Raw genomic sequence first — 24,344 nt, forward strand, 5'->3', positions numbered from 1 at the left:
GCAAGGCTTGTAGGACTCTAAACTCTACAAATAGAATCCAGTCTACAAAACTTCGCAGCGAATAACGAAGTACAAACAACAGTTGTTAGGCGCGTGCGCGGCGAAAAAAAAGTAGGGATATTTTTGCAATCAACTCAACCAAGGCTGCAGGAACACACATAGCTGTGCAACTGGACACTCATACGGCACATAAAACTAACGGGTTGCGAATGCCGAACGATTCAGTCGTTCATATAAAATTGACGCGTACGGTTAGCAAGTGGCAAGTAAATACGCGCGCGCTCGATTCCGTTTGTGCCGCATGCGAAGTCGAATTCAAAGCCTAAAAGCAGCAAAAGCGGAAGTACGACGGTGTAGAAGTAGTAGAAATTACGCACGCAGGCCGTGAATGTGTTTGTGAAGATGCTTGAAGGAGTATGAAATAAGAAAAAAATATGCTTAACGAATATTAATGTAAGATAACCAAAAAAAGTGTTGCATACTATGTTGAGGAGGCCGAGTGAGGTGTTGAGTGCATGGGGAGGAGAAAAACGCAGGTGGAAGAGCATATCGGTTACGTACTAAGTGGTAAATGTAGTAAGACATTAAAAAATGCAAAATTTATGTGCAGAATGTCGCGAAAAAATATGTGTGAAGCAAAAGACTATGTATGTATGTACATAGCCTACATATAGGCGCTCGCATACAATTTCGATATTTTTTAATACACACTTGTATATTAGAAAAAATATATACAATATAAATACAGGAAAAAAGCATTTTAAGTCTCATTTGCTACGAAAAAAATTCTATACTACACACATGAAAAAATCGATGCGGTGCCGCAAAGTATGCAACTAAGTGATGTACAAATTGAAATAACAACAAAATATGTTCCCGTAATGATTGATGGTACTCGGCAGCCCAGCTTGCTGCTGCATTGACCACTCTGTGCATGCGAATGTAAGTACATACATAGTTTGTAGGACATTCAGGTATTTGTGTTGGTAGTATTTTGCAACAGCTGACTGCGCATAAATGTGGATTTAGTCATTGGAATTAGGTAGCATATAAGAAAAATGTGTTGAATGACATTTTGGGAAAGGGTACCCAATGAGCGATTGGGTAAGCGAGATATACTCGTACATATCTACTTTTATGCATACATAGACACAAAAAATGGTTCCCCTGCGGAAGAAATTGACAGCTCAAAGAAGTAACTATTGAACGGCAAACAAGTTTTGTGGCACTTTGTTGCTGTTTTTGTATTTTTATATAGTCCTTTTACTAGACTTACCGGGGATACTTACATTGATGGTTACGAATAAAACAAATTATTACAAAGGTGTGACCATTAAGTCAAAGCCCCGTCAGTTACATAAGGCAGAAGTGCAGCGGAGGTAATGGAAAATAAGAATATCAATGGAGCTGAAAGCCAACGCAGCAGCCACCAGGCATACATTTGATCAAGTTATTGTTTTTTTTATGTCACAGCAAATCAACAGGGTCCACAGGAAACGTGAACAGCAACGGGTAATGATTAAGATTAGAATTGAGATTAAGATTAAAATTTAGTTAAAGATTAATTTAAGATTTCGATTGAGGTTAGGGTTATGATTGAAATTGAGATTAAGATTAAGATTGAGATTTGGATTAAGACTAATATTAGGATTGAGATTAAGGTTAAAATGAAGATTAAGGTTAACATTGAGACTCAAATCTAAGTTGCGACTAAGATTGAAGTAGGGATTGTGATTAAGATAAAGTTTAAGGTCAAGATTTATTATAAGATTAAGATTTAGTTTAAGATTAATTTGAGATTTCGATTGAGGTTGAGATTGACGTTGGGGCTAAGATTGAGATTAGGATTAAGATTAAGAATAAAGGTATGATTGAGATTAAGGTTAAGACTTAACTTAAGTTAATGATTAAGAATAAGATTAATTTTGAAATTGAAATTAAAATTGAGGTTTAGATTAAGTTTATTATACAGAAAAATACTCATATAATATGGTGAGCTAAGTAATAGTTAACCTTGTTAACTTCACTAGTGCGTGGGATCCACACACAACCTATTTATAGATACAAATATGTATGTATAGCTGTATTTGTCTTGACACTGATGTGTCGGCTGCACGGGTGATATTATGAGGATGTGATTTGTCATTTTATTTTGCAGTTTATTTTTTCACTGGCGGTACACTGTCAATTTGCTATATTTATATATATTATATATGCAAAAACAAAAATAACATGGTATGTTTATCGAACATTTCAGTACATCTGTATGTTACACGCATTTCACACACATCCTTAGTGTTTTTTTTTTTTTGAACAATTCTGCGCTTCGCCATTTGCACGCAACCACAATCAGCAACATTTTGATAGATATGCACGATTTCTGCATAAAAAATATGGGCTGCTGCTGTTTGCATGCCCAAGATTATGCTTATTTGTCACCAAAGAAACACACAAGTAATCATGTCATTCCAAAAAATCAAAACGTGACGTTGAGAGAAATGTCTCATGCGGAGAACTTCGAAATAATAAATTTTTGAAAGCCAAATGATGAGGCGGGAAAGCAAAATATGTATTATAAGAGCTGTAGTTTAAGAAAGAAAATATATATTATAGTATCCAGCTATCTAGAAAAATAAAACATTGATTTGAAAACAGTTAAGAAATATGCATCCATCGAGTTTGTTTGCCACACTCAAGAAACAAATGGTCGTACTTTTTTTTTTCGTGAAAATTTACCGCAACGGCAAAAGTACAAGCAACAGTAATATGTATGAAATATATTTTCTGTGCTGGAAACTAATAATACATAAAAGTTTAAGGAACACATATAAAATAAATTTGATTTAAGGAATAGTATGAGGTAACTTATGAAGGAATATGCGTATATCTCCAGAATTACTTTTTTTTTGCATTTGAGGCATTATTTTTAAAGTCGAACGAATTTCGTAAAGAAATGAAGTCATGTCATCAATTCGCTTAAATTTTTTTTATAGCTTCCGTACATGAAGTAAGATAACAAGTATTCGAGTATTGCCGTTATTCTAACTAATCATTTACTTCTTCAAATCATTATTTATCGGGTTCTGCCCATCGTACAGACTTCATCTTAACGTCATTTTAAAATTAAGGAAACGGACTTAATATTTTTTTTTATAAGATGCTTATGATTTTTCTAATCCTATCTTAGCTTTATTCAGTTATACTTTTTAAAGTTTATTTTTATAGTTAAGACAGTAAATTAGAGATTTAAAATCATGCCATCATAATTCTTGTTTAATTCTCTATAGAAACTATGCGTAAAATGCGGGTTTTTCAAGAACTATTTTTAAAATATTAAACTTAAAAAAGAATGCCTCATATCGATGGCTGAGTGGAAGATCGACCTATCTCGGCAGCCAGTTCGAAAACGCTCTATCTAAAAAAACTTTTCAAGAACGCCCTATTTCAGAATTTAATTGAAAAACACCCTATCTCAAAATTCGGTTCAAAAACGCGCTATCTCACTTCAAAATGTATTGAAAATATGCTGATATAGGGCGTTTTTGAATCGGCAGCTGAGATAGGGCGTTTTTGAAACGAATTCTGAAATAGGGCGTTCTTGAAAAGTTTTTTGAGATAGAGCGTTTTCTATAAATAGTTTTTAAAGGAAAGGCGGCATCTCAGAGGTGGTCCCACATATTTGGTTTAAATCCGATCATTGGATCATGAAGAATTTAACAGTACTCTTAACATTTTATATGGGAATTGAAATCGGTTTTGTTTTATACTTAAAAATTACTTGTTTGTGTACAAAGCCATACGTTTATAATTTTATTTTGGGTAAAAATAATCATATATGTGTCTAAAGAAATAAACAATTAACGCTACCAGTCACATACATACATTCATACACTTGTGGTCAGCTGTTTAAGTTAAGCGACATTTGCAACAGTTTTGTTTATTTTCTTTTGTTTAATTAATGTTTATACTTTTTTATAAAAGTCTAGCACATTATATAAAAAGCACCACATAAATCCACATTTTAAACTTCTTACAAAGATTCTTAAAATTCTACAAAATTGTACAATTACACCCAAAAACTTTACACTTTGTATTAAATTTTTTTGGAAAATTTCAGGTTTGCAGTTTTATAGTGCATTATATTTTAATAGGTTAAAGTGCAAATTTTAAAGCGCTAGAGAATTGCATTTATTTTTAACGTTTTTTTTTTTTGCTGACGGTGCTATTTAGGCTTTTTTCTCTCACATACATATATGAATAATTACCGAGCATACTTTATATGGGAGGAAATGCTCAAATAAGTATTAAAAACCAATCCGATTTTCTAGCGCCTTAAACTTAATGAGCTACAAAACTGCATACCTAAAATTTTTCTAAAAATGTTTAATTAAAAAAGTGAAATTGTTGGGTGTAATCGTTAAAGTTTGTTTAATTTTTATAAATTTTGTAAGAAGTTTGAAATGGGGATTTATGTAGTGCTGGTTATGTAATTTGCTAAAACTTTATAAAAAAATATATAACCGTTCAATAGTTAATATAAAATAGCCACAACTGGTCAAAATTTCATTTCATTTAATCAGCTGAGCACAAGGGTACATAGATGTGTACCAATTTAAACAACTACTTCAACGTTTGTGGGTGTTTTTATATTTCTAAATTGCTTTTTTGTGTTTTTTTTTAAGTCAAAATTAATTATTTAAAAACGCTTCTCAAATGCTGGGTTTCACCAATCAGTTTTAAAATTTATCAAACTGTTAAAATTTAAAATAGCACAATTTCCGGAAAAATTGTGTTATTTTAAATTCAAACAGCCTAAAAAATTTAAAATTGATTTGTGAAATCGAGCATAAAAATCTTTATTAAATGCAATGAAAAAGTTAGCAAATATAAAGAAATACTTAACTGTTCTTCTGTCAAACGAAGGTGGAGGTAATATGAAACGCTTATATTATATATTTAATTTTTTAGATTTACAGTTTTATTTTATCTCAATGTGTACTCATAAATGTTCAAAGAGAAAATTTTTGCGGAAATAAAAATTACAGTGCAGAAAAAGTGATGACATTATCTGCTTTTTCAGAAGTTTACACATTAACTGCCAACCGATCGCATGGAAAGTCTCTTGAGGTTCAAGTGCACATGAGCATGACAACCTTCAAAACAGATTATTAAAATTCTTAGCAAGCTATAAAAAAATTTTCACGCGTCAGCTACTCAGCTTTAATTACATCAGCAGAGTCGTAGTACATATGTACATGTATACATCATAATTTTGGGAAAATCGATAAGCGAGTCTGAAAGAGTTATTGCACAAGCTGGAGTGAGTCTGTAAGGCTTTTGAAATTATGTTTGTGGTATGCAATGTGCAAAATTATTAGCATAAAAGATTAAATTCCTCAATTTTTCAATTAATTTGTAAACGCTTCATGCTAGAAGTGGTAACGGTTATGTCATGCTTGAAAACACGCATTTTAAGCTTTTATTACAATACACGTATAAATGAGATATTTTAGCTCGTATTTATGGTAAGGTACTGAATCTTTGTACGAAGATATATTAAATCATTTCCATAATCATGGAGGCGGGCTGGCATCCAATTAAAAAAATGAAAAGCATCTTGAATTAAGGGAACTATTTACTTGAAGTTTGTATTAGGTTAAAAAGGTTTTTTTTTTTAAATATTTTGCCACCTGTTTGAAAAGTCTAATTTAAATTAATAATTCTCATACTATTTGAAGTGTTTAAGTATCGGTATCAAACGGAAAGTCCTTTAAGCCGTTAGTTTCAACATTTAGAATATAAATGAGTTGTTGTTCCAGGGCTGCCACCTGTTAAAACACTAAATTCAATTGATTTAAATTAATTATAACAATATGGGTTTAAATCGAAATAATAAGCCCGTATTTCTAGGCTCCACGTTGTAGGGTTGTCACCTTCTTTGAAAAAAAAAAATTTTACTTGAATTATTGGAATCAGATAATTGTAATATGAATCACAGTGTGGGTGTCAGTTTATAGAAGTTTAATAAGGTTGTAGTTTGAAAATACTTTGAAAATTATTGACACCTTTTTGAAAAGTTGGATTTTAACTAAGTTATACACAAGTTGAAATGTCTAACTTCAGAGTTTTTGTTTTTAAAGATCTTTACTTCGAACATGTAGAATTTTTTGTGGTGTTTGAAGAGGGTTACCACCTTTTTGAAAACTTAATTTAAATAAAATTATTTTATATGTTAAATGAGTTATTACCATATGGGTATTAATCTTAATATTTATTTTTAAGCTAAACATATCAGGGTTGCCACCTGTTAAAAAGTCAAAGTCAGCTTGGAATATGGGAATTAGGAAATTCAAGTACATATCGTCGTTTAAAGTGCAAAACCGCGTATCAACAAAATGCAAAACCGCGTATCAGCAAAATGCAGAACCGCGTATGTGAAGTTTTAGAAATCATTTTCTAGAGTGTAAAAACACCCATATCTCAAAATGGTTCTATTTTTTATAAATAAATCGCACTTCTGATTAGCATATTTCAGGACGAATGGATAAGGACTGAGCCAAGAGCTTGTGTGAGCAAATCCAATTTTTGGCAGCCAATGTCAGTTACGCGGTTTTGCAGAATGACGATACGCGGTTTTGTGCTTTAAACGACGACATGCATATGTACAATGTACATACATTCTACAAAAAGATATAAAAATATGGGTGTCAGATAAAAAAGATTAAAGAAGGTTGCCACCTGTTTAAAAAGCTGAAATTAAAACTATTTAACAATTTGAATGAATTATTAAAATATAGGTATCAATCGAAGTGGTTATAAAATGTTTATTTCTTAATTAAATGTAGGAGAGTTGCCACCTGTTTAGAAATTAAAGTTGTGCTTCAATTCAGGGAAAAACTTTATTGAAAAAGAATCACAAGAAAGAGGTTTGAGAAAATTTTGGTGTGAAAAATATTTTGAAGGGGTGAGGGCATTCTGGTATATAAATACATACGAACATAAATACTTTCATACGTTAACATATTCATACTTATTAACTTTCTTTATGCCCGGCAACAAGTATGCTACTTTTACACCCCGGCAGAAATCAAAGCAACATTCTGCTTGATGAAGATTTCAAGGTTGTTGGTGAAAAGCATTAAAAGCTCATTGGCGCTCATACAGAAATTTGAGTTTCTTTAATTACATCCTCTCTATTAAACAAAACATCAAAGAAACTCGCATTAAATTAATATATTTCGAAGATAAGAAATCTTTGGGAGCGCGGACAAAAGAATAAAGGTGGAAAAAATGTTCAAATAAATAATATCTCTCTGGCATTAAATAAGCTAAGGAGCCTTTCTGTGATTTTTAATTGCCAAAAAAATCATATGCTACGACAGTTGCTGATAAGTCCTTGTCAAGTATTTGTATGAGGAGTTTAGTCGGAGTGCTCGCGATTCCGAGATATTAATAAGAAATAATATTAAAAAAAAAAATATCAAAAGTAATGCTTATACATATGCATATATATACGTACATTAGGATGGTCTAAAATAAGTAAAGTCGGAATTTTAATGCTCTCACCCCCTAGGATTGTTCTATATCGAAAAAATATACCCCGATTTTCTTATTTCGAAATCAAAAAATATTTAGCGGCCGCTCAAAGCGCTCAAAGTTTTCCATGTATTTAATATGGGGAAAAAATTACTTTCGAAGAAATGGTATAAAATTCTTGAAAATCAATATTTTTCGACCGGAGAGCTTTGCTTCTCTTTAGGAGACTTTCACTAGGAATACCCAGTTGTTTATTTAATAATTTTTTGCTCCTAAAGTTTTTTTTTCCCCCCATTGCATTTCTGGGGGTTTTGGCGGATCTATAAAATATAATTACTATGAAAAAGTGGTTAGTAAATAATTGGGTATTATTATTGGGTATCTTCGGAAGAAACAGAGTTTTCTGATCCAAAAGTATTGATTTGCGATAATTCTATACCATTTCTACGAATAGTTGTTTTTCGCCCATATAAAATACATGGCAAACTTTGAACGCTTTGAGCGACCTCTAAATATTATTTTTATTTCTAGATAAAAAATAGCAGTAGTAGTAGGGGGGAGGGCATAAAAATTCTAACTTTACTTATTCACCTGCCACTTTCTTAGCCAGTAACGGATTTTTTTATTTTTATTTTTATTTTATTTATTTTTTTAACGCGTATTCTAGTATTTTACTTATCCAATTAAAAACTTTTTTCGGACTGTTTCTATTCACCTACTCAGCCATAACTATTCAACACCTCAAAAAAAATTCACCGGTGGCATGCAAAAGACTGATGCCATTTGACTAAATTCAGCAACAACAAAGTAAAAATGTAAAAAGAAAAGTAAAAATTGGTTTTAGTTTTTTTCTCCGATTTCAATTGAGTTGACACTGGTTGCCATTTGCAGAAATTCATTTGAGGATTTTCAAATGTCGCACGCTGGGTAAGCTGATGTAACAACTTTTATTAAATTATAGCCTCATCTCTGTCTGCCCATTTTTACTCATTCTCATAGCATCGCTTTTTACGCTTTTCATTTCAACATAACATTGTCATGTTCTCTCAAAAGTCTTCAAATACATCAGTCGTTCTGCCTATGTTGTCATGTGCCCTTAAAAAAAAAAAAAAAAAAAAAACATTTCATCAGGCGGTCTATCAGCACCACAAATACATCAAGTGATGCCATAAAAAATGATGCACACTACCGGTGTTCGAAGTATAATTGGCTTTGTTTTGCGAGAAATAACATTGCGTAAGTTTCACACACACACAAAATAAATAAAGGAAAAAAATACCAAAGATACCAGCAAAAAATTCAATACGACGACCCTTTTTGTCAGGAGACATTTCTTCATAGCCATTTACTGCATTTGAAAAATGATTCCAAGCCTCCCCAGTTGACACTTAGGGCACAATTCTATTAAAAGCAGATAAGCAATAAAGTAGACTTTGAATAGGTTTGTGTGCGTTTCATTTTTCGCTTAGCGGTTTTTGATACTCAACTATTCTGTGTACATTTATTTTCTTATTTTCTTTTAACACTTTTGTCCCTCTGGTGCCGATGTGCCTATAAATTGGCACAGAATGCTTGTTTGTTGGTTGTAATGGAAACCTTTTTGCACTTTGGTTGCGCAAAAAAATTGTTAAATCATTACTCATGTGCAAGTAAAGCAGACAAAACAAAATAAAACGAAAGAAAAAAGCACGCTTTGAAAGAATGATGATGAAAAACTGCTTAGAAGTATGGCCGATCGTTGGCATAAATTCGATTTTGATGGTCGCTGATGGCAGTTGTGGCATGAACAAAGTTTTCTTTTTAGTAAATAGAGAGCAGTCTAAGATGGAGAATAATTTATGTCAAAGTTTCCTGGCTGCCTTAAGAGAAGACGCAAAGCACGGAAGAGTGAATGAAAATGGTGTTATTTAAAAAAACAACTGCCTTTCGAAAAAAAAGTAATTTTCATTTTATCTTAATAACACTATCCAACACCGACAAATGCTATATAAATATTGCACCGTGCGATGGTATATTTTGTACTTAAAAAAATCAATATATTCGCGAGAATAGGGGCCAAATGTAGTACAGCAGTTTTCACTTTCGAAACGATTTTTTTTTTAAAGGAATTTGAAATTTCGAAAATATGACTAATTTAAAAAATTATTTAAAAAATTCAGTACAATGTAGAACAAGAATATGGATTTCAAATAAAAGAGAAAATTCTGTAGAATTAAAAAATATTACACCATTTTGTGCATAGGGACGAATGGGTATGGAAAACGTTCTTTTAATATTTTGTCCTTGCATATCCTTGGAATTTTGCAATATTTATTTTTGAAAAAAAAAATATATATGTGTGACATCCTCGAGTTTCGTCCTTCAGACCTTGTTAGCTTAAAATGTAAAATTTATTAAAAGGGAATTTTTATTACATACCCTTTCGTCCTTGTGAACCAAAATTTTTTTTTTTTAGTTTTCGCTCTTTGAATTGGTACCCATATTGTTATTGTATGTACAATGTACATAGTAGTGATTTTTTTTTAATAATTTTTGGAATTAATCATATCGTTGAGAGCTAATAAATTGTAATTCATCTGGGCTTGTACTGTCTTCGGAAAAGTTGATAAGCGCGACATACTCTTTCATAGCATTTAGCGTTTGTTCATGCGCATTGAGTAGTATTTTTGTAAATTTTTTTGACTTTGTAATTTGAAAACAGCATCCCTGTAAACTAATTAAATACTGATTTATTCTTATTCATAAGATAAGAACTATGAATAGACAATTTTGCTTAAAGAAAACTTCAGATAATTTAAATTAACAGAAATGGAACAAAAATCAGCTACCTTCAAATCACTCATACGCCCTGCCTCACGCACAATATTAATCAGCTGGGCGTACTATCACCCACACTCCTGCACTTTCAGCGCATATTTTCTGTTTAACTAAATATTAATTTGACATGTTGACATATTGACATATAAATATAGGATTTGTTTTATTTGGGCACATAAGTGCTAATTAGCTACAACCACCAATAAAAGCGATTAACAAAATCGAGTGATAAGAATGTAGAATAGAAATAAGTGAAAGTACATTGAATATATTTGTGCGTCACTTTCGTGTGTTTCCATATATGAACAAAAAATATTAACAACAGAAAGTAATATAAATAAAAATAAGTATAAAAGAACGATGAAAACTGAAATTATTACTTACAGTTTTGCTGTCATTCAAACGAATGAGGGCGTTGTAATAGAATGTGGGCGGGACGAAAGCAAAAATGTGTTGTCAACATGCGATTGATGATACCGTAATGTAAGAAGGTTAAACTGAAATAAGGTGACCAGACGCCCTGATTTATCAGTACACTTCCAGATTTCAGGGTCGAATTAAAGTGCTCTGACTGATTCGTCTTTTCTCGCCTAATGTCCTGATTTTTTCAAAACTGACCTTTTATAAACTTGTTATCTCTAGATGTTCATATATGTATCAACGTAGTGACATATAGATGTTAAAGCTGAAGCTCCAAAGCATATTTTTCGGGAGTTGCAGCTTGCGGCATTCAAGCTCTTATAACTGAATAGAGCGCTTCTCTCTTGCAAGTGTGCTGATTTTTCCTTCGATTCATCTGGTCACCCTTAAGCGAAGTCAAGTGAATATTTTAAGTAGCTTGTAAACATTATTATTGTGTACATAAATTTGAGTACATGAACTAAAAAAATATATCAATTTATGCATACGCGTGCTCTAGTTATTCATAATTCTATTGAATGTTTATTTATTGTACACGCTTGTGTAGTTTTGTATGGACATACTTATATGATAAATAGATTATCAATATCGAATTTTTTGTTAATAAAATTCACTCGAATTTGGAGAAAAATATGGAGATATTTGTATGGAAGTACTTATTCTTAAAAGTAAAGACGTCGGGGGGTGGCAATAGTATAATTCCGCTAATAAGTGTTTAAGAGGACATAAAATTGGTAATTGGCGAGATGGAGAGTCACTTAAATGACACTAACTGTAAGCACATTTTCCGGTTAAATTAATTACTATTCATAAATATATATACTATATATATAATATAAATAAAAGTCTCCTATAACTGTTATCTAAAACATACAATATAATAACCAAAAATAATTGTTATTTTTTTTTAATTTGCAAAAATATTGCGAATACAAAAATATATTTTCAAATTTGAGTCTCGATGAAAAAAGAAATCGATTGGTAGGTATCACTTAGTTGTAGAACTTTTCCTTCATAGTGCATTTTTCCATGACAATTTTTATCAATAACTATTATGTTCGGTCCCTTGCTTGAGATGCTGCGACTGTAGGCCCCGACAGCGACTCATAATGGGTCAGTTGATTCTTCCTCATTTTCATCGCAGCAGCTTCTGCAGCTATTACGTTTTAGTATTCCCCATCGTTGGATCATTGGTGCAATGGCACAGTGACCCGGGATGACGCCGGTGAGGGCATTGTGTCAACCATTTTTAGTTGCAATACTTGCCTCTTCAAGGTAGTTCTGCCGTCCATTTTCCAGCACTTTACAATTACAGGCAATGTATTTCAATATTTTTCTTTTTTCACAATATTTACCACTTCGCACAGCTACCACTACGCCCAAAAGTCTTTTGCAAACTTTATTAGCTAGCAAACTGTGTTCAGTTGCGTTACCAACAGAAATCTGTATTTATGCCTAAGTCATATGTGCCTCTATAGATTTTATGTATGACTGCTTTACTATATAAATGTTTACTGCTCTATTGCAATTAACAACCTCTGCTTGGAAGTTACTGCCGAGATTTGGTGTCAAGAATGACCGTTTCATTCCTGATGCTAAGCCGGCTGTTATTTTTTTTTTACTTTATCTGTGAAAAATCAGTATACAGTATGTATTTCAGTCGCCAAATGGGGCAGCAAAAATGATTTAAAGTAAAACCCAAAAATACTTACATAGTAAATTTATCTCGGAAAAAAGTGAGAAAAAATTACTAGAGCCATTGCTACCTCAAAAAAAACTTTTCAAGAACGCCCCATTTCAGAATTTTATTGAAAAACACCCTATCTCAGAATTTGAGTAAAAAACGTCCCATCTACCTCCAAAAGGTATTGAAAATGTGATGAGATAGGGCATTTTTGAAACGAATTTTGAAATGGGGTCTTCTTCAACCAAATTCTGTAATAGGGCGTTCTTGAAAAGTTTTCTGAGATAGCGCGTTTTCGGAACTGGCTACCGAAATAGGCCGATCTTCCACTCAGCAGTCGATATATCCTGCATGAGTAATATAAATCTGAGCCTATCGAGATTTTGCTTCAGTCAATTTTTAGGAATTCTTCCCCAATGGTACCAACTGGGACAACGAACGACCAAAAATCGCGGTGGGAAGCAATAAATATTTAGTGGTCAAGACTGACCACGGCGTCAGAGCAGAACTCTATGGCATACAATCCCCTTTTTATCAGCATGAGGCAAATGAACTCTGTCATTCAGACCGAGATGTAGGTCTTTGAACCATGGCCGTGCAGTATCTATGTAGAAAGTGGGGCGACCAACAAAAACATCTACATACACTCTGACAGCAGAGTAGCGCTCCTCGCTCGTAAAAAAAAATGTTTCCACTTAATCACTTATATCTTACGAATCAATGAAACAGCCTTATGCCGAATAAGGCAAAAGAAAGACAACAAAATTCTCTATAAACCGTGTATATATCACTTTTCGATAAGCCTAATACACCGCCCGAACAAAGTATGGGCACAGCAAATTTTTCATAAGATATGCAACAATTTTTATTCTAATATTTTTTTGCCAATTTCGTATAAAAATATGGTTTATTCAACAACAAAAAACATAAAAATATAATTCCTAAACTTTGTGCAAACCTCGCGAGAATTCAGCAAATTTTCATGAAAATTTTAAACTTTTTAAGAAAATTTTTTAGAATTTTTTTGAGTATGCAGATTTGTAGCCCAATCAATTTTTTTATAATAATGTGCAAGATTTAAGTAGTAAGGAATTATTGTTGATTTTTAGTATTTTTTTCCACGCAGTCTCTTCCATACAAGAAATTTTTTTCGAAAATACTTTATATGAAAAAAATGCAAAACACCTTCAACAAAAAAAGTTCTCAAAAATCAACGCGATTTTTTACTAACTCCGAACTTGCATTTTTTCACTAGACCTTAATGGGCTGCAAAACTGCATACTCAAAAAAGTTCTCAAAAATCTGATTAAAAAGTTGAAAATTTTGATGAAAATTTGCTGAATTTTCGCGAGTATCGCACAAAGCTTAGGAATTATATACCATATTTTTATACGAAATTGGCAAAAAAATATTAGAATAAAAATGGTTGCATATATTATGAAAAATTTGCTGTGAAAATACTTTGTTCGGGCGGTGTAGTTTCTAAGAAATTAATTAAACATTCCAAATTGTATGTTTTTTTTCATGCTTAGCCAAAATTAACATCCCTGACGCTTGTATGTAGTACTACTTTCCCACTTTAACAAGCTGTTGGAACAAATTGGATCAAAAAGTTTTAAACTATCTACTCACTCTCTTGATTAAAATCATCAGCACTTAATCTGTTATCGATTAACAAGTTGGACTACCAAGTATGACTGTCAGCACACATACACACTTAAACAACTCATGCCTTTCTTATACTCGTACTTAATCAATGCAACCCTTGCACGTCATTTCAACCGTTCCGCTTTTATAACTGCATAAAAGCTTTTATTGAGTTTTAAAAGTTTGAACTTTAAGCTCAATACTCAACAATTTAGCAACGAATCTCGAAACGTTAAACTTATACAAATAGTTAGCTTCCAATAGTTTGTTTGAAACAATTCTGATAAAGGTAAAATCTTTTAATTATGCAAAGCGATAAGACCGTTAAGAAAAAGGAAACTGGAAACTGGAAACTAAAAGCAAAAATTGTGTAGACAAAGGAAAACTTGTGCGCGGATGAGTGGATGAGAGAGAAGGATTTGAGTGTGTAAGACTATGTGGGTTCAAATTGACGAAGGCAGACGTGAATTAAAACTGAGCGGAAAATCTATTTTCCGTCAAGGGTCAAAATGGGCAGGTGATAAATTTAAGGTGCTTGTAAATAAATGAGAAACTGAACTGACTACCACATAATAAACTGCAGTAATGACTATTTGAGCTGTAGGCGGCATCGTGCGAAAATGTGCATTTGTCAAATAACAAAACATTTTGCAACTTTCTGATTTGCTTGCGCTTAACACCTCAAAAGTACATCAAAGTTGAAATTAAAGCGAAATTTGTTGAGAGTGGAGATTGATAAAGTAGAAGTGAATGGGTGATGATGCAAAGGTGAATGCCAATTTTAATTAACTTAATTGAAATGTTTTTGGAGTTGAGTAAGTGGAGATTTTATTGGTTAAGTAATGGATCAAAAAACTTCGCCAACCGCCTCTCTCCTGCATTTGGTCCTTCCATTTTGTTTGCGGGTGCCTTTGCTCGAGCCCCCCCCCCCCCCCCNTATACATATAAAATAGTACCCTGAAATGCCAGCTTAATACGATCGAGCCCCCCAAAAAGTAAAAGCATGCAACATTTTGTCACTTTTATTAAAATTTGAAGTGACTTTTCATCATCATTTAAATCAAGTTTACTTCGAGAGGGGCAAATATGAGCAAACATTTTTTTCAGGAACCGATAGAAAATATTCCAAACTTTCATTTTATTACAGTTGGACGATGTAGCACGCTGTAGCACACAAACTTTTTGTCCATTGAAAGTAGCAAAGGCAGCATATATGAAGTATCATTTTTGCTGGCTTAAATTTTTTTTAATATTTGGTCGATTGCACTGATTTTTTCTGTATTTAGATAAAAGTTATAAGGAAAATACATAGCTTAAGTTAGCAAAAATTCCAAGCAGTTTTAGTTGAATAAAATTTGTCTGACTTCTGATGCCATTATTTTGTAAAAAAAATTTCAAATTCATGCAAGGTAGTAATGAGTTGTTCATATCAATATATTTCTTTATAAGAAAATTAGATATGCAAAAAATTAATTTTTTCCACGGCCGAACCACTGTGCGCAAATTTAATTAAGTGATTAGAGTAATTTATTTGTGAAATAGTAGCGAAAAATGGGTTAGAAAATATTTATTTTTGGTGTTAATTATAAAATTTTTTTGCTACTTAAGTACAACTAAATATTTAGTTTTACTTTTACAGTATTATTTACAATTAAACTAATATTGTATTTAATTTTATTTTTCAATGATTTTCAATGCTCGACTTGTTATTCTGCCAGCTGTAAGGAGCACTTGGCTCGAGATGGGAAATCACAGGCCTGAAAAAGAAAAAAATCAAACAAATTTAAACTTCATGTTGAGTTTTAATTACGCTTTAAAAGATTTTTTTGTATGTAACTAATTTACCACTTTTAAAGTGGCTAACCTACATATGCCTACAAATTCATACAAAAGCAACATTCAACATCCGCCCGTTCTCTACTCACCATTAAACGTTTGCTGTAATGCAAGCCCTCCGGGCATTTATTCACTCTTGGTTGTCCGCGATCGCACTTATAGAATATGCCACAGTTGCTAGGCGATGGTATTTGCACTACAAAAGAAGTGTCGGACTGGTTTCGGGGACATACGATACCCTCCTCTACAGCTATGTTGGCGGCATTGATGCTGGCACCTGCAACTAGCGCAGCGAGCACAAAGAGAAATACGTGAAATTTCATTTTGCCGACGATTTTACTTTCATCTGTGTATAAAGCTTATGTAAAAACCAACAACTATCTATAAAATAGGAGATAGCGTTGTTGCTAGTAAAATATTTTATTTGGAATGCGCCATGTGAACTGAGTTGGCGAGCTTTTATACCAATGAGTATCTAGTATAGTCTTCGTATTTAAAACGTAAAACATTTCAAATTTTATAAAAATGTTATTGGTGGCAAAAATATAAAAAGTATGCTTCTCTACATATGTACACTTGAATACATACAAATAAATACAGCGCCGCAAACTGTTTTCTTATCATTTGTGTACATTTTTTGTACTTCCATTAACTACGTTTTCGTCTTTTTTTTTAATGCAGTTTGCATTCACACATTTTATTTTTAAAGTTGTTGTTAGATGTTGACGTTTTTTTTTTTATTAATTTGCAATACTTGATACTAATTTCACACATTTTGTGATAAAACACTTACTTGCCTCCAGTCTTCTTCATATCTCAGCCTAACATCTCGCTGAAGTCTTCTGCTAGCTCTTATCGATTGTGTTTCTGTTTTGCTTATTTCTTTTTCAACTTGAATTCAACACAGTTTTGCAATTTTTGTTCAGCAAATATTTATTTGTAAATATTGAATTTATTGGCGCTTATTTTTTTATTAGTAATTTTCAGAGTGTTTTAAAATTAAAAAATTCTGTTATCAAATTTAATGAGGATATGTAAATCATATTTTTGCTCATAAATCCTACTAAATTATATTATAAATATGAAAGTTTTTGAATGAGTATTTGGGTATTTTTTTGGTCTTTCATGCTATAACGGTTAGATGTATTTCAACACAGATAGCTTATAGTCCGAACTAACATATATGTATAGGGGATTCATAAGACGTTGTAAGCAGCGTAAGTCTTAAAGTCGAAAAATTTTACAATGTATAAATAGCGACCAAATGGGCTTTAGGGCATCCGCAGGGTGGGAGCAAATTATATATTTTCTATCAATTTAAAAACGTTTTTGTGTTATTAATAATAATAAATTGGGCCTATATGTACATATGAGAGTGTTTGGCCAAGCTTCTCCTGCGATTTGTGGCGTGTGCCTTGATGTTGTCTTACAAAGGCATCTACAGTTGCATACCGCCTCCAAAGGGCTAATTTATCTTTATGAGAAGCTTCTTCATGGCAGAAATACACTCGGGCGTTTGCCATTGCCTGCCGAGTGGCAACCACTTTTTCTTTTCACATCATCGCTACAAATCAGAGCATAAATACAGGACAAGTTTTGGCAAACATATTTCTGTTTACATAACGAGTATATATGTAATTGCCCATATGCTCCTATTTGGATATTTCTGCTTCTCTTTAGAGCTGCAAAGAAGGTGCTGTAATATTTTCCACTCGTTTTTTTTTCTCTGAATGTTCTAAAGAAGTCGTTGCAGGCGATGCCCAGCCTTCTCGCTTGGGAACCAACCGCCAACGCCCGGTAGGAATCGCAACTAACCTTGCACCGTCCGATCTGGGTTGTACACGGGCCACATGAGTTTGGATGTACGGCAGCCTGCCGCCGTGACCCACTTTGAATACGATTTAAGAAGGTTGTGGGGAAAGATATCCTTATTTATATACCTAAAGCTGACCAAATACTCAGTTTAAAGAGTGCTTCCTATACTCCTTGATTCATTTCGACCTTGTCGTGCACCCGCCTTGACTTAAACCGCACTTGCGAAATTGAGCAGATGAATTGATCTTCTTAATCCCTTCTATTCAAAGTAAACGACTGCTCCAACTCCACGATCCATTTTGGAACTGTTCAAACTCCCTAAAACTTTGAACTGTTGCTTAACTAGGTCCCTAAAAAGCCAAATTAGAAATTTTTTGCTAACTTGTTTATTTATTGTAACCAAAAATAAAGCCAAACTTTGAAGTATATTTAAACGGTTGAAGTTTATTTAAATAAGATTTTTTTATGACTTTGAGCACAAATCCAGGAAAGGCGGCTGTGCTAGAGGGTTTATCTAAGTGGTTGTTAAAACTCGACCTCTTATTAAAGGATATACCCAGATATTTAGCCTCGTCGAGAACGCTCAAGTACTACATTTCCAGGTTGTGAATAACTTTAATAAAATTAAACAAATAAAGCCGAAATATTCGTAGCAAAAATCGAGTAAAAATAGTTTTAAGCGAGGCATTTTCGTGGAAAACATCGCCACACACGCTGCCGAAAACCAAAAACAGTAGTTTGCGTATAAATGGAATGCGATTGAGGAGAGAAGGCAAAAAGCTCAGCAAACACAATACGTAATCATTGAACTGGAAAATATGCAAACGAATTTTAAGGTTAAAGGGGTGACAACGAAACGTATAGCAAGCGATTGAAGGCAAATTTCGCGTTGATAAGATTGAGATACCTAAATCACGTAGAGAAGGCTAAAATTAAAGCAGAAACGTGAGTGGAAATAATCAGCATGACAGGCAAGAAATAAAACAAAATCACAAAAAAAAACTCGTAGTTTCAAGCAAAGCAGGAGTAATGAAGCGAGAGGAGCAAGGGATTGACTAATAATGAAAGAGATATGCTTGAAGTGAAATTTAACTTTTACACAAAGCGTACACAGATACACAAGTAATAAAGGAAAATCGCGAATATCAGCAGACAGGAAGGCCAAATTAATGCAGACTCTTGGGTTGGGTATTTTAGCTGAGTAGATTTGTTTCTAAATAACTGTGTCGCCGCCATTCAACTTACATTCAGAGTGCATGCACTCATCAGCGATAGCTGGCACAAATGTGAAGCAGCAAGCGTAAAATTGTTATTATACACGAGCAGATAAAATTATATATATTTAATAGTGAAATAATGTTTGGTCGTCGTCCACCATTGGGAAGAGGTCGACTGCCGCGCACTTGTCATGGCGAATGAGTAGACATAAAAGCAAAGAGTCAGTGTCTGTCAGAGCCAAGTAGAGAAGAAGAAGAAGTAAAAATGTGCGCATAAAAGAAAAATTAATTCGTGAAATGCATGGAGGGGCAGTTGAGCTGTGGACCAGCAAAGTTGAGTTTAAAAGCTAGCTGCAGATGGCAGATGAAGAAGAACGAATGAGTATGAAAATTCTCTGTGCGAAAGCGAGTAGCGCGGCCGGCCAAGCAGCATTGGCAAGTCAGCACGTCAACAGACCATGTCAGCAGACAACAAAAGCTGTGTTAGTGTTATTATATACTAGCTGAAACTAACCGTTGCTTAGCGCGTAAATTCAATGGGGTTAAGTGAGGGAAATATGTACATATATATGCATGCATGTGGCTGTAGAAGACATGCATAGAATTTATGCGCAGATTAATTCATGGAAGTCAGATAGTCATGCTTACTCGCTAAAATATGTACATTCACTAAACTCTGTATCTGCGCTTAGTTCGCTGTGGACAGTAGTGACTGGTTGAGTGTAGAGACTGGACGCACTGCAAAATTAATAGGAAATGAGTACACCCTCGTAATGGGTTGTATTTCAAAGGCAATATTTTTAATGAAAACGAGCACGAATAATGACGGTGGTAAAAATAAACCAGTAAAAGTATGTTAAGCAGAAAAAGTTGAATTTTAAATAATTAAATGAAATTTATAAAGTTTTTGCGTAGTACCACATGTCGTATGTGCAATATTAGATAGTTTCGTAGAATTAGAAAACCGAATTTCTAAAAGCTCTTTCTGTTTAAAGGGCTGTTTGCAGCTCTCAAGAATAAGTGCAAGAAATATTTTTCACTATTTCGTTTTGCTTGAAAAAGTACTTTGCTTTTGCTGTAAATTTTCTTGGAGAAATAAATAAACGAGCATTTTTTTCTTGAGCCCTGTAAACTGATTAAAGAAATTTTGATAGAAGAAAATTTTATTTAATTTATTGATCGCCATTTTATATGAATTTTTCGTTTTTTTGGCAGAATTATCTCGGTTTAAGTGCAGCAGCTTATTCTCAAAATCGATTTGGATCATGGGCAATGATTTTAGTAGGTAAGCATGTAGTAGAAAAATTCAGTCAAGCTGATGAAAACAGTAAAATCTATTTTCATTTATTTATTTGAAGTGTAAATAACTACCTTAACTAACTGCATACAAATACTTTCAATGACTTGAAAGACGCAACCTAGAGAATTGATGAAAAGCAACCCGGTCTGGGAGATCGGGGCGTGTATTTGTGTCATAAGGAATCACCTGTGTGAAGAAAGGTGAAATAATTGGAGACCTTTTGCAGAAATAAGTGTAAAGTGTCCATTTTTAAATGCCGTCAGGCATCTAAATTAACTGTAAATTAGTTTTTTCTTTACAAACTGTGAGTCTCTAGAGAACCCAACATTTTAAAAACTAATTTATGATGATTAATTACGAATCTGAAGTCAAATTGGCTGACCCAGTATAGATACATAAATAGCAGCTCAAATATTAAAATCGATTAGAGTCGCTTAACACTTTACAATCGCGGGTTCTTGTGTTCTTGAGGTCACTGACTATGCGTCTGAAATCAAATTTTAAAAATTCAAAGTGCCGGATGCATATTAGATCTATCATTTATGACTGAAAAGTTAGATTTGAACGTACGTACGTACATGGCGTATGAGTAACATTATCATCTCGTCTGAGTAACTCATACGCCATGTAAATACGTATGATCGATTTTAAACTCGTGGATTATAAATTTATTAACACCAAGCTTTCTCCGGTCCATCACAGCGGGGCGCGACATATGCTTCACCACTGGCAAGCTGTCAGAAGAGGACTAGACAAGCTAGATATTCTTAGGGCTGGTTTCTCCAACGCATCTTAGGTTAGCCATTTTTTGGAATTAGTCAAGAATAAGCTAATTAAAATGCAGACTAATTTTTGGCCTAGCCGCCTAGATGGTGGAAATGAATAAGTCCAAAAAATTGCTAAACTGAGTTAAGTTGAGTTGGAGAAACCTGCCCTTAGGGTATGGGCACACATGTGAACGATTTTTGTTTGTCCATTTTCCGAATCGATATCTGTCTATGGTTTTGCTTATGTCAGTACCATACACAACCCGTTCTAAATTTGAATTATTGTTCGCTTACATTTCGGTCAATCGCGCAAATTAATTGTTAAAGAAATATCGAAAAAAACCACAAATTTTGTTTACTTTTGAATAAGGTTTCAGCGAGGGCGCTATAAAGACACAGGTATGAACTTTTGAAAGAAATATGTGTTAAGTCAATGCTCTTGAATATGTATATCTGGTTTCCAAACCATATGGAAATAAGGCTGAATATTATTTAGTAGTTTTTAATCGTTGTGGTGCCCTGTCAAATATATCCGGCAACCTATAGCTTTTTAACGATAAGCTTTCCACGACAAAAAAAATATCCTTCTCGTCTTCAGGGAGTTGTGTTTTCCTGATATACAAAATTTTAGGTTTCTAGGTTACCGTAAAGTGTTTTCGACACTGAAAGGGTTAAACTATTTTGGTATGGGTCTCAGTCACCGAAAACTACATCTATACTTATTTAGAAAAAAGGGGTTTTAAGAAGCTGTGGCCAGGTATATAAAAATTTCTTAGGCTACAAGTTTTTAGCTTATGAGCAAGGGAGGATCGGAAATTTAGGTCATGCGTGGAGCGAAGGTTACCTAAAAGCTCTTAGCGTAAAGCATACCAAAGCCTTTTGAACTGGTGTGATTTCTAGCTGATCATTACTGTTACAGTTCTATGGACCATATGGTGGAGTTATCTCTACACCTCCACCTCAGCTGCCCTGCATTTGTGAGCTCAAGATTTTAAAAACTCTTTCGCTACTGCTTCGATACACATAGGTAATTTTAGGAAATTTTTTTGCTACAGTTATTTTTAATACTCATCGTTCGATGTGGTTTCGCTTTCGTTACTTTTTACCAAAAGAAGCAGTCGTCCCACCACAATCCACTATAACAAAATGCCCATGAGCTCACTTGCATTTCAAATTGATATATTGTGTTCATAAAAATAAAAATACATATTTGCCCTTGCTATCTTTTTTGCCCCTATTTTTTTTCTCGTTTACAATCTTTTCCAAGTTTTATCAGCAAGAGACAAAATTTTAAATTTTTTTTTCGTTTCCATTCTTTTTTCTCTCTTGTTTTCTTCTTCAACTAATTATCCGACACTACATTGCTTACCAAACGACCTTGCGGCCAATTTGCAGCACAAAATAAATAAAAAAAACATCAGTCGTTCGTAATACTTGTGCATATTTGAGCAGCATTCGCTTTAATGTCTTTATTTTTCATTTATTTCCTAACAAAATATTTTCTAACGAAATTAGTGTCCTTTGTAGTAGGTCAGCGTAAACAGCTGTATAATAATTTCAAAAACTGTAGTTGTTTGCTTTGTCCTCCATTGCTGGACATTGAGCGTTGTGTGCGGCACCGTTAAGATGTCTAACTATACAATTTTTATTTATGAATTCACTTAAATATACAAACATTTCTTCTATCTCCGTAAATTACATCTGATTTCGCTTTTTTGTTGCCCCCTTTCTCTCCTTACATATGCACATCTAATTCTCATTATAATTTCTCCCCGCTTCGCTTCAGCGTAGTTTTTCTTAATACTTTTTGTTTTCACATTTGTCCCTGTTTCTTTTCCTTATCTGCTCATGTTTTTCTCATTGCTGCCGGCAGCTGATTATCTTAAGACTTCATCTCTTTTTTTTTGTATCTATTGTGTTAGCCAAGGCTAAGATTTGTTGACATGCGCTTTGTTTTTCGCAGTCATTACAGCGTTTGTTTGTGCCTTTCCATTTATTTTCAGCTATACTTGCTTTGTTTTGACGCGTAATTTTCTATTTAATGTCGCGCTTTGTTCTCAATGTTTGTCGTCTTTTTTATCTTGTTACGTGATGAGTCTGCTAGCTTTGCCTTTCTTACAAATTAGTACATGTACATATGTATTACATCCTTGTAGGTATGAGCGTTTTTTCATGCATTCATCTACACTTAATTTTTCTTATTTTATCCAGTTTTTTTTCTCATCTCCGACAATGCTACTTTTGTTTTATAATTGAGCTCGCTGTCTGGTTTTCCTACTCTTGGAAAGTTGATTTCTATTCATTACAATTGTGCTTAGACATTTATACACATTTGTCTTGCTAACTGCGGGTTGGTTAACATTTTTTATGATAGTTTTTGATTTGAAACTTAATTTTGTATTTTATTTTATTGCACTGAATTTGTTTTCTTAGCTCAGCATTGGCCTTGCTCTTTCACTTTACATCGTTTAAAACGTTCACTTAGTAGGTAGAGCACGAAAGCCTCGGTTTTAGTTTCCTGATTTATCTGATAAATTTGTAATTTGATTAAATTTAGGGCATTAGAATCAGATGGGAGCATTTATGACTATGTAAGGGTACGTCTACAGACCTCGCGAACAGATGTGATCTCTGTGTCCCTAAATCAACTTCAGTTATTTAAGGACTGCGCCGAATAAAATTGTCTGTACAAAAACCAGTATATGTTTTGAACCAATTGTGAGGTTTTTAAATACAAAGTCATTTTGTTTTTGCAAATAACCACAAATCCACATAAGGCGGTAAAAAACTATGGGCTGCTAAAGCCCACTTTATTTCAAAGTCTTGAACATTTTTGGTGCAACTTTTCTTGAGCCCATTCGTCCTTATTTCGGAACAGTTTGGTGGATTGACTTATTTTGTGATCAAATTTACATTAATCCTTTAAATCACTCTAAGTCTAACCACCAACCATCGTTGAGTGCAGACGTGTTTTTAGCAGCTCCGTCGCGTTTCTAATCATATTTACGTTCGCGATGTGTTTGTGTTTCAATTGTAACTCGCTGTGTGCGAGCGGTGATTTTATTACTTGTGGACTTTGTTCGCTGAACTTTCATTTAAAATGTGCAAAACTAAATTCCGCTTGCCTCAAAGTAATCAAATCTAATAAAAATCTAATATTCAGATGTGACACCTGCAGCAGTGTATCTATTTCGTCCTGCTTGGCTAAGATTAGTAATGCTTTGTGTTCACTAAAAGAAATAGAAACTGCTTTTGGAGGACATTCCAACCTGCATAATCCAGAATATCCAAAAAATTCGAATATA

At 33.4% G+C, this 24,344-nt stretch overlaps 2 protein-coding genes across 2 annotated transcripts in view; one reads left to right on the plus strand and one right to left on the minus strand.

Annotated features, from left to right (window-relative positions):
- Positions 1–237: 237 nt before the first annotated feature.
- Positions 238–24,344, plus strand: part of cmpy (crimpy) — a 51,090-nt gene continuing 26,983 nt past the window's right edge. The window contains exon 1 of the mRNA XM_017609101.1: positions 238–942. The gene's annotated coding sequence lies outside the window, so the exon portion shown is untranslated. The remainder of the gene's footprint in view (positions 943–24,344) is intronic.
- Positions 15,609–16,341, minus strand: LOC108357995 (peritrophin-1-like). The gene is made up of 2 exons (XM_017609102.1): positions 16,030–16,341; positions 15,609–15,861 (listed from the first exon to the last, which is right to left on the minus strand). Exons 1-2 carry the CDS (start codon positions 16,261–16,263, stop codon positions 15,811–15,813), a joined length of 285 nt encoding a protein of 94 aa, XP_017464591.1. The 5' UTR covers positions 16,264–16,341; the 3' UTR covers positions 15,609–15,810.

This window comes from Rhagoletis zephyria, unplaced genomic scaffold, assembly GCF_001687245.7.
Source record: "Rhagoletis zephyria isolate East Lansing unplaced genomic scaffold, Rhagoletis_zephyria_1.1 Rzeph_scaffold_00188, whole genome shotgun sequence".
NCBI classification, from domain to species: domain Eukaryota; kingdom Metazoa; phylum Arthropoda; class Insecta; order Diptera; family Tephritidae; genus Rhagoletis; species Rhagoletis zephyria.

What these genes read in the sequence shown, in the direction of transcription:
- LOC108357995 (XM_017609102.1), bottom strand. Translation starts at nt 16,263, where the DNA reads ATGAAATTTCACGTATTTCTCTTTGTGCTCGCTGCGCTAGTTGCAGGT. An exon ending in ATTACAGCAAACGTTTAATG is followed by an intron (nt 15,862 to 16,029) that starts GTGAGTAGAGAA and finishes TTTCTTTTTCAG; the next exon opens with GCCTGTGATTTCCCATCTCG.